This window comes from Myxocyprinus asiaticus, chromosome 45 (genome assembly GCF_019703515.2).
Source record: "Myxocyprinus asiaticus isolate MX2 ecotype Aquarium Trade chromosome 45, UBuf_Myxa_2, whole genome shotgun sequence".
Classification (NCBI taxonomy): Eukaryota; Metazoa; Chordata; class Actinopteri; order Cypriniformes; family Catostomidae; genus Myxocyprinus; species Myxocyprinus asiaticus.
In genome coordinates this window covers 27087956-27099731 of record NC_059388.1, presented here as the reverse complement: position 1 = coordinate 27099731, position 11776 = coordinate 27087956, and the positions used below count along the sequence as shown (strand labels likewise).

The window sequence follows — 11776 nt, the reverse complement described above, 5'->3', positions numbered from 1 at the left end:
GACGCGTCATCGTTCCGCCCACTCTGCTGACGTAACAGGAGATTGACGCATAAATAATTTAACCAACTCAAAAGAGCAAAGTCTTGTTTATAGTAAAGACTTATAGTATGCCATACAAGTCAATTTTATTACAGGGGTACTTTTATATGCATTTTATGGCTGTTAAATACTAATATTTCAAAATAAGAGTGTCACTGACAGATTTTTATGTACACTTGACACGTGCTTGTTTTTCAAACCAAATCCTACGACAGAAAAATAACATAATAAATTCTATTTTTGTTAATTTATTTTAAGGAATTGTACTAGTTTCATGAAAAATGTGTGCTGCAAAGATAGTTTATTTTAAGCTTTTGTTCAGTTAAATCATATTATAATATGCAGTCACAAGTGACTACACAGAATTCATTTTCAATTCTGTTACTGTATATTTATTTCCTGTCTTTGTAGGCTGTATGCCTTTTTGCAGTCCTAGATGTTTTCGGGTTCATTATCAGCTGTAAAAACATATCCAGTAAACTTGTAGCAACAACATGTTTTAGCATCATTTTTTTTTTATTTTTTTTTCAGTATTGGGGAATGGCTCTTTACATGCCACCTTGTATGCTATTTGTTTGCAATTACTGCTGTAGGTATTAAATATGATTTAAACAAAAAACTGCAAAATGCTTATTTTGCACATGACCAATAATACCTTTCATGGCAAACAATGTGCAACATAACATGAAAAACCAAATTGGGGCCCTTTACAATTCTGAAAAAGTCTTTAATGCACACGTCTGGTGTTTGATGGAATAAAGAGGGACAGTCAGACACTAAACAAGGAGGGAGAGAGCAGGCGGCCCCTGACCTGCCCAGTAACAGTTTACCGTTATGCTCCTTCCAGACTGACCCCCAACGCACACACAAACCCTGTCTCAACACACGAAAACCATTCTTTACAATGATCTGAAAAGTTTTATAATCCATGTGACCTGTGGTAGATTTAACAAATTCAGCTCCTGGATACTGCACACACTGTAATCTGTTTTACATTTTTTTTATTTTATGTTGATGTTGAGAAGGAATGGGAAATTTGCAGCTGCTTCAACAAGGAGAGGGGGCCTTCATGGTGGATTCCTGTGTCATGCTGTGCACAAACTCAGACATGGACACATTCAGTACCTACACACACACACACACAGAGAGAGAGAGAGAGAGAGAGAGAGAGCACAATGGCACATGGCTTTGCCCCTCTAAACGGCTTTAATTACTTGTGTTGATGAATCTGGGGAAGACTGCTGGCTTTGTTTCTTGCCTGAGCCCTGAGTTGGATGGGTGAGTTTCCAGGGTTACTCTGTACTGAGGTGAAAAACAAGCGGCATAAGAAAGCGAGAAAGTGCAAGAAGGAAAACTATACTGGTGTAACTGATTTGCCATTCATTACCTCTGACTGGTGAGTAGAAAAAGTGATTGATTTTATTTTTTACTTTGTGTACAAAGTATACATATCTAATAGATATGTATTAGATCTGAAATATTTGTCAAATTTAACAAAACTGAAAACAGTTTACTAAAGCCTTTCTAAGCAGTGTTTCACTATGAAAATGTGATTCTAATGTTTAGTTTTTTTTTTTTTAATTTTTGTTTACTATGATGTAATAACCACTCGTGAACATTCTTCTATTTTGCATTTTCTAATTTAACACTGTACTTCTTATATTAAAACTTATATTATCAGCCTAACCATGATGAAGTTTCTTAGTATTTCTTAGTATTTGGTATGTCCCTACTTTGCTTTGAACACCACACGTTTGTGCAAAACCTGATTGGAGAATGTTCCATGAACATTTCATGTGCTTCAGTGGAATGCAATCAGACCATGTGAGCAAAGGAGTTACCATGGTCAATGTCACAAATTTGGTTATTTGATTAGTGACCTAGAAATAGAGCAGAAGTTTAAACATTTCTTATTCATATTGCTTCATGACATTTATTGTTTATTGTTTCAATGTGGTCTCAGACGTTTGGACCCTACTGTATGTGTGTATAATCTTTGTGAAGATCTGAATCGGCCACTGAGGGATGGGAGTCTCTAAAAGAGAGTCCATCACTGATAAAGCAGCAGATGAAGGGGCGGAGATGACAGTAAAAGATGATGCAATACACCTGAGGAGGAGGATCGGTCTGCTGCCTGCCATTTCCTTCATCATTGGCACTGTGGTGGGCAGTGGAATCTTCATCGCCCCCAAAGGAGTGTTGATGAACTCGGGAAGTGTGGGACTCTCTCTGGTGGTATGGGCTCTGTGTGGTGTCCTCTCCACTTTTGGTGAGGAACAATGATTATGTTTTTAAAAAAATATATATGTTTTTTTTTTTTGGCTGTGACTGTATCTGAGATGTCTTTGGTGTCCTGGTTAGGTGCTCTGTGCTATGCTGAGCTGGGCACAAGCTTTACAAAGTCAGGGGGTCATTACACCTACCTGCTGGAGACCCTGGGGCCCCTACCTGCCTTCCTGCGACTTTGGACTGAATTCATATTCATCAGGTGTGTGTATCTGATTCTGTGCATCAGTATCTACGTTTTATTGCATCCACTGAATAAAAGGCATTTTTTGCCATATTCTATTTTAGACCTGCAGTGGCCTCTTATGTGTCTCTGGCATTTGGCCGTTATGTCGTGGAGCCATTCTTCATGCCGTGCTTGGCTCCACCAGCTCTTGTTAAACTGGTCAGCATCCTGGGAGTCAGTGAGTGGCATTCCAAGTGGTTTTTGATCAGTCAAGCATTCCTTTGGTTAATTTATGAGTCATCCTTTTTCTTATACTGATTTAGTTCAGACAGTGTTGATCTGCTAAAGTAGAGCTCTATTCTTAATGCAGACTTTCTTTCTGTCCAGCATTTGTGGTGGCAGTGAATTGTTGGAGTGTGACATTGGCAGCCCGTACGCAGGTCTCATTGACGTTTATCAAGATGTTCGCTCTTATTCTGATCATTATTCCAGGCATCATGGCTTTGGCCAATGGTAAGAATCACCTGCTGTTGTATCAACTTGGGTTCGAGTCCACCTTAGTCGAGTCCGAGTCAAGTCCGAGTCTTTAAACGATTGAGTCCGAGTCCAAAATGGGCCGAGTCGGACTCCATAACAGTCCGAGTCGAGTCCTAGTCCGAATGAATCTGTTCATGAATCTGAATTAAAAATTGTAACCGTAAACTCAACATCAATATTTTAAGCTTATTTCAAACTTCACAGCTAAGAAAATCAGTCTGTCAATATAAATGTAACAAAAACACCTCTATTGCCTTTCATATATATATTTTATGATTAGTATCCTGCTGAACAAACTTCAAAATGGTTTCAGAATGAAAGCATATGCTTTAGGTGTATGAAGACAAAACTGTCCTTCAACACATTTCTTGTTGTGTTCTGTTGACATTTCCCTTCACTCAAACATAGACAAAAGAAAGTGAAAGCTGAGTTAGTCATTACAACTAAGGTTATTATGTTTCGAATTTTTATTTAGTTTTTATTTCTACTTCATTTTCAATTTGTCAGTTCAATTTAATTTAGTTTTATTTAAAATTATCCCTATCTAAAGAAATAATAGTCTATACTTAGATTTATTTCTGAATCTTTTTTCTCTATCTGCCGACTGATTTGGGAAAATACATTACATACAAATGAGTCAACACAGTAGTAATTAGCACTCGCCCAGAATTTACGTCTCACGATTTGACTGCAAATGCTACATCCAAAAACACTGGAAAAGCCCACTGATAATATTAGGGCCATGTCGTCACGGACATGATTTTCTAGTTAATTTGCGGGAAACCGCACAATGCAGGGCAGTTCTGCGTGCTGCTCGCAGGGCCGTAGCTAATGGGGTGAAAGGTGGTATCGATTCTAGGGGCCCACAACAAATTTTAAACTGTATGTTTTGATACAAAAGGGGCTCAGAACAATATACAGTCAGGGGGGCCCCAGAATTCTTTGCTACGGCCCTGGCTGCTCATGTACATAAATCCCTGATGCATCTGTGTGCATCTCACAGTAGCTGCCGCAGAAGATAAACAAAAATAATAATAATTTGATATTTGCTTGAGCGGCAGCCGTGTTGGTCTGCAATCAGTCTGAAATCTTTAAATACCAACTAAGAAAATTTCATTGAGCTCTTCTTTAACTGCAAAAACATGGAGAATAATTATTTTGAGTCATAAATTTAACAGAATTGTCCTTCAAAAGTGTCAGAGATATCGGCTAATAAAAGACGTGCACAAGTTACCAGGTGATTTACAATAATAAATAAAATAAAAATGTAAAATAGCTTCATACACAAACTCTGTCATTGAATAATACATTTATATTATAGTCTATAATTAAATTATAAACAAAACATTTCACTGCCCAAAATATCCTAATATTTTATTGTGCATGGTTGAATGTTGTGAATGGTGGACAAATGCTGTAAAAGAATGTATTTTAAGCAGCTCGTCAATGCTTTGAAAATAGTCAATCAATAATAAATTGGTGCTGTTTATCTGTTTAGAGTTGCTGTCTGCTTTAGCAACAACGCTTTTTTCCCAGACTATTTAAACAGTTACACAGTTTCATCAAGCTTTTATGGACCAGTTCAAGCTGACAACACTGCGTGGACCGCAAGAGACTGCAGAAGCCAACATGTGTAGATACATTATGCCTAAAAAGACTTAATATCCTAAATGAATGCTATTTTTATGTATTTTTATTTCGATATGCTGTTTTTAGTAAACTGTGAGAGACATGATGTAGGTGACTTTACTTAATGAAGTTCTTGATTTTAATTTAATTTATTGATTTTGGGGGGGGTGGGGGGGGGGGGTTGCGTTCCTTTTTTCTCCCAATTTGGAATGCCCAATTCCCAATGTGCTTTTTAAGTCCTCGTGGTCATGTAGTGATTCACCTCAGTCCGGGTGGCGGAGGATGAATCCCAGCTGCCTCCGTGTCTGAGACCATCAACCCGTGCATCTTGAACACGTTGTCACGGAGACATAGCGCATGTGGAGGTTTCATGCCATCCAATGTGGCATCCACGCTCAACTCACCACGCGCCCACCGAGAATGAACCACATTATAGCGACCACGAGGAGGTTACCCCATGTGACTCTACCCTCCCTAGCAACCGGGCCAATTTGGTTGCTTAGGAGACCTGGCTGGAGTCACTTAGCACGCCCTGGGATTCTAACTAGGGGTGGTAGCCAGCGTATTTTACCACTGAGCTACCCAGGCCCCCATGAAACCGCAATGTGAGCACTGTCTTGGCTGCACAAATGGCACGTGCAATTTTACCAGTTGTCAGGTCCCATGTCGTGTGAAACTGCCTTGTTTAGTTTCTATTCAATTGGATACATACCCGTATTTATGTTTTTGTCATGCCAGCAACCTCGGTAGTCGATGTTATACAGTAGTCTCTGTAGTAACATTCAAGCACATTGGTTGAGTGATGAGTGTGCCTGTGCTCGTGTGTATTTGTGTGTGCGTGTGTTTGCTTAAACACAACGAAACAACTCTGGCTACATCTGCGACTTCAGTACCTAATACAGCTGCATGCAAACAGAGATGTGTTCATTAATTTCTGTTTTCGTATTTATTTATTTATTTATTATTATGCATCACAAATGTCATGTAGTCAGAAAAAAATCCCGAGTCCCAAAGGCTCAAGTCCGAGTCAAGTCCGAGTAAAAATACATCCGAGTCCATGACAGGTCCAAGTCCATTAAAATTGGACTCGTAACTCAGACTCAAGTCTGAGTCCAAGCTCAAGTATCCCAACTCTAGTATCAACTACAATACATTACAACCTTCATCTATTCTGTGTTGGGTGGCTGGAAATGAACATAACCTTGTTTTTTGTTTTGTTTTTCATTTTTAGGGAAAACTGAAAATTTCCAGAATTCTTTTGACTCGGAATCTTTGTCTTTAACCAAACTTCCTCTTGCCTTTTATTCTGGCCTGTATGCATACGGTGGATGGTGGGTATCAGCAATGCCAGCAGAACCATAACTTAAAGGAATATTCCAGGTTCAATACAAGTTAAACTCAGTCCACAGCATTTATGGCATAATGTTGATTACCACAAGAATTAATTACAACTTGTCCCTCCTCTTCTTTTACAAAATGCAAAAATCAGGTTTACAGTAAGGCACTTGGAACAATGGAAGTGAATGGGTCCAATACATAAACGTTAAAACACTCACTGTTTCAAAATGATAGCCACAAGACGTAAACAATATGCATGTTAACATGATTTAAGTATGATAAAATCACTTATTTACCTTTTCAATGTAAAGTTATATCCAGTTTTACTACTTTATTGCAATTACGATGTAATGCTGTTAACTTTACCTAAAACCCTAAAACTACCTTAAATCTATTATTTTAACAACTTTACAGCTCAAATAATTCAGACGTTTTAACAGAAAAATTAATGTAAGTGCTTTTATAAAATCATAAGCTTCACATTTCTGTCTTTAAACCTATCAAAAATTTGCCCAATTCACTTCCATCATGAGGCACATGATGTTGATTACCATAAACAAATATTTCAAGTGCCTCACTGTAAACTTGAAATATTTTTTTATGGAAATCAACATTATGCCACAAATGCTGTTGATTGAGCATAACTTGTATTGAACCCAGAATATTCCTCTTAAATGTGTTTGTTTTGGATCACAGGTTTTATTTAAATTTCATAACCGAAGAGGTCATTAACCCCAACAGGTATTCAGAACTCTCTTTTTCCAATTTAAATCAGCACGCTGTCCGCAGCATCTATTACTCTTTGCAACATCATATTTTTATTCCTCAGGTTATTAAAAATATAGTAGCACTTAGATTTGTTTCTTATACACCTTTATTAGAACCATCCCACTGGCCATCATTTTCTCCATGGTTACTGTTACCGTGTGTTATGTGCTGGTGAATGTTGCTTACTACACAATGATGACCGCAGATGAACTACTGATGTCAGATGCCGTGGCAGTGGTTAGTAGAGGTGGACTGCACACTCTGTTACTAGTACTCTGACTTAAGGATATATTCAGTATAACCATATAAATGCATCTTTGCTTGCAGACGTTTGCCGGGCGGGCTCTGCAGGGTTTAGCACCAGTGGTGCCTCTACTGGTTGCAATGTCCTGTCTTGGGGCTCTTAATGGAGGATTTTTTGGTGCACCCAGGTAATGCTTGTGCCAGATGTCAAAAACTTAAAGTCTAGAGAGTCAGTTTTACATAGGTTGCAATGAGTTTGCCAAGCAGGACTTGTTCCTAGATCAGTATCCTTGTTGGTACTGAAACAACATTCCAATCAGACACCATCCACCATCAACCCATCAGATTTTAGGGTTGGCCTGGGATCTGGGCTTGAACAACCTTTCTATCAAGCTATCGTTTCCCTCATTAGGGTTAGTTAACAGGGTTGTAGTTGGGGTTAGGGCTATGTTTTGTTTTTTGTTTTTTTTACTAGAATGTTGTTCCAGGACCATCAAAGAATGTTGAAAGGAACATGTTCTTTCTTGATAGATCACTGTCACTGTTGAACATTAATAATTGTAATGTCTCATCTAATGAGAGTTTTAACAGTTGAATGCCTCTTTCTAGTAACTTGTTTTATTCTTTTTGTCATTGGCTTGATTTATGTTTACAATCAATTGACTTTTCAGTAGTCTTTGGCTTCACTGGTCAGCTGTTAAGATGTTATAACTGTTTTTGCAGAATGTTGTTTGTAGGAGCCAGAGAGGGTCACTTGCCAGCTATCTTTTCCATGATCCATATTCGCAGACAGACACCACTGCCAGCCATTCTATTTCTGGTACAATCAAATCCATTCACCCATCCATTCATCCATTCCATCTGTCCATCCATCCATCATCTATTCATCCATCCATCTGTCCATTTATCCATGTATTACATCTGTCCATCCACCCATCCATCCAACTGTCTATTCATCTATCCATTCCATCTGTCCATCCATTCAGCCATCCATTCTTCACATCTGTCCATCCATCCATCCATCCATCCATCCATCTGTCCATTTATATATCCATTCCATATGTCAATTCATCCATTCCATGTCCATCCATCCATCCATTCACTCATCCATTTATCCATCCGTCTATTCATCTATCCATTCCTTCTGACCATCCAAGCATCCATCCAACTATCTTCCATCCATCCATCCACCCACCCATCCGTCCCTACATCCATCCATCCATCCATCCAAGGGTGTCGATTTGGCTTGAACATTGGGTGGGGGGGGGGGGTGGTGGAATCTATGCCCCTGCATCCATCCATCAATCCTTATTTGTGACCCTCGTGTCTATTCTGAATTTCTCCTGATATTTGAAGTACCCCCTGGTGGTCATCATGATAGCAAGAGGAGAGATCTTTCAACTCATCAACTTTGCCTCCTTCTCACGTTGGCTCTTTATCGCCTTGGCGACCCTGGGGATGCTTATCCACCGCTACAGATTCCCAGAACATCCCAGGCCATTCAAGGTCAAATGCCTGATTAATTTGCTTATTGATATATTAGTGGCAAGTGAAGGCAGCTAGATGTTATGTCAGTGAATTAATAGAGTTTTAAATGTGTTAAGGTCCCTCTGGTTGTTGCGGTGATCTTCACTGTGGTGTGTTTCTTCATCGTGGGCCTGTCCTTGTATTCTGACCCCTGGAACACAGGGGGCAGCTGTGCCCTCACAATCTCTGGAGTACCTGTGTATTATCTGACAATCAAGAGAACATATATAGTACCTGAAGGCTGGAGAAAAACTTTCAGTGAGTGTCACCTCCATTCTAACACACCAAATTAAAGGTGTAGTTTGCTCAAAAAGGAAAATTCTGTCATCATTTGCTCAACCTCATGTAAATTCTTTAGCCCATATGACTTTCTCCTGTGGAACAGTAAAGAAGAAATGTAAAAAAATGTACTGGTCTGACTTTTTCATGCAATGACAATGAATGGGGACTGGAACTGTATGGACTACTTTTATGATACCCTTGTAATTGATTGCAAAAGAGCAATGAGTACATTCTTAAAAAATATGGGTTTGCAATGACATGTTAGTGGAGAAATTATGACAGAATTTTCACTTTTGGGTGAACTAATCTTTTAATGCAAAGCACCTTTTATTTATTAAATCCTAAACATTTATTGTACTAGAAGAAATGTTCCTTTAGTACAAAGATTCCTCATGTCAGTAAGGAGGTCTCAAATCACTGACCCCAACTTCTTCTGTAGATTATTTTAGCCAACAGCTGCAGATCCTTCTGGAAGTGGCACAGCAGGAGGTCCAGACCTACTGAGGGAGTGTTCATCAAACACTGGCAAGAACACGCTGAATTAAAACTGTACCATAACATGTAACAAAGGGCATCAGAGTTTAAAACTATTACAATTGCTCATGCATAGGGTTAGGAATCTGAACAAACCCCAAACTCTATGTATAACTCATTCTGTACCAATTGTGCTACAGACATAAATTATACCTCAAATTGTTGAAGAAAGGTGTGCTATTACATTTGTAAGCAATCAGACTTTATTTTTGCCTACCAGACAATAAAACGGATGAAAAAATCCCTTATATTTACATTGCAGAAGGGAGCCAAACCATATCTAGGGACCTAGGGGTGGGATCTTTTGACTTGAGGCTAGAAAGCAACCACTAAAAACACCCTAGTACCATGGCAGTTTTTTTTGCATGGGCAAGCACCACTTACACTCACTGTACACTTTATTAGGAACACTATGGTCCTAATAAAGTGCCCGACATGGTCTTCTGCTGTTGTAGCCCATCCGCCTCAAGGTGCGACTTGTGTATTCTTAGATGCTATTCTTCTCACTACAATTGTTCAGTTAACTGAGTTGCCGTAGACTTTCTGTCAGCTCAAACCAGTCTGGCCGTTCTCCACTGACCTCTCTCATCAAGGCGTTTCCATCCACAGAATTGCTTCTCACTGGATGTTTTTGGCACCATTCTCAGTAAACTCTAGAGACCGCTGTGTGTGAAAATCCCAGATCAGCAGTTACAGAAATACTCAAACCAGCCCATCTGGCACCAACAATCATGCCATGCTTAAATTCACTGAGATCACATTATTTCCCCATTCCGATGTTTGATGTGAACATTAGCTGAAGCTCCTGACCCATATCTGCATGATACTATGCATTGCTGCCACACTATTGGCTGTTTAGATAATCACATTAATAAATAGGTGTACAGGTGTTCTTGATAAAGTGCTCAGTGAGTGTATATTTTCAGTTTCAGACTACGTAAAGATCCAGTTTTATTCAATTCAAAGGCAGGGATTAAATACTGTATGTCCCTGGAAATATGCTGTTGAATTCTGAGCATTTTTGTAATAATTCACAAAGAAAGGGTTGTTATTCCCTTTATTCAGAGGAAAGAAGAAAAATAGGATGAGAAACCAGGTAGTATGCTTTGACAATTGACGAATGACAATTACCCTCTGAAGTTACTGGTCTTAAAGTTCAATAAAATGTCATGGAGAAAATGATGGATTGAGGTCCTATTTCAATATGGTCGTCAATTGAATTAGAAAATATGTCACACATTGTGTAATTTCAAATGCAAAGTTTCTGAATGTGGATGTCTTTTGTACCAAAAGTGAACCGGTATGCTATTGAGAAATGTCGCTCATATCATCAGAACAAAGCTCAAGATTACATGGCTTTAAAATCTAACAGAAACCAAGTATAATGACAAAATGTCAAATGTATGTAAATGTACTATCATCACTCTTTAATTTCTAATGCTCATATGAAGGCATACCAACCACCTAATACCACAAATCATAAATCTGTGTATTTTTTGGCCCATTGCTTTTTTACCATGACAAAAATCATTTAACATGAATTCACACAGCTGCATTTAGAAAGTTTGTATTCTCTGCATATATTAACTGAACTATATGCATGTTACTGTATCTTTCTAATAACTCTATACATTAATGCACATTAAAACTTTGCAATTAACCACAAATCTCTGAATCATGGTCATATCCTAATAAATGTCTTTTTGTTCTTGATGGCAAAAGTGCATAAACGCAGCAACAGAGATGACTCACTATTCTGACATGCTTGTAACCATGACAACACAGTATCAGATATAAAATGTTATAAACAGCTTAATACACTCCAGATAATTGACTGTGGTAAGTTCTAGAACTGTAAAAAAGTGCAACATGTATGTGATCATCTGTAATTGACAAACAACCCTTTATTCTAAGAATACAGATTGTGTGCACATTGTTTTATTTCTCATCCCTAGTTAAAATCTCTTCTTAAAGAGCATACTGTTTTAATGGGATAATTTTACAGTCCATTGTTTTTAAATCCAGGGTGTTCAAAATCATTACAAAACACTGTAAAATTCTTGCAGGGTAGTGTAAATTAATTAAGCTGATAAATCTGTATGTCCATTTACCTATGTTATAATACACACTCACTCTCACACACTCTCATATATATACACACGATCAGCCACAACATTAAAACCACCTGCCTAGTATTGTGTAGGTCTTCCTCATGCCACCAAAACAGTGCCAACCTGCATCTCAGAACAGCATTCTGAGATTATATTCTTTTTACCACAATTGTACAGAGAGGTTATCTGAGTTACCATAGACTTTGTCAGTTCGAACCAGTCTGGCCATTCTCTGTTGACCTCTCTCATCAACAAGGCGTTTCCATCCGCAGACCTGCCACTCACTTGATGTTTTCTGTTTTTGGCACCATTCTAA

The 11776-nt window shown here is 38.5% G+C and overlaps 1 protein-coding gene across 2 annotated transcripts; it reads left to right on the top strand.

Annotated features, from left to right (window-relative positions):
• The first annotated feature begins 1227 nt into the window (after positions 1-1227).
• si:ch73-352p4.8 (cystine/glutamate transporter) lies at positions 1228-11582 on the top strand. 2 transcript variants are annotated; one of them, XM_051688225.1, is made up of 13 exons: positions 1228-1435; positions 2044-2308; positions 2401-2527; positions 2614-2729; positions 2879-3004; positions 5889-5988; positions 6692-6736; positions 6877-7000; positions 7091-7194; positions 7730-7826; positions 8363-8512; positions 8611-8791; positions 9255-11582. In XM_051688225.1, exons 2-13 carry the CDS (start codon positions 2065-2067, stop codon positions 9317-9319), a joined length of 1479 nt encoding a protein of 492 aa, XP_051544185.1. In that variant the 5' UTR covers positions 1228-1435; positions 2044-2064; the 3' UTR covers positions 9320-11582. The 2 variants fall into 2 exon arrangements, with proteins under 2 accessions (XP_051544185.1, XP_051544184.1); XM_051688224.1 differs by having other exon boundaries at positions 2003-2308.
• Positions 11583-11776: the final 194 nt, after the last annotated feature.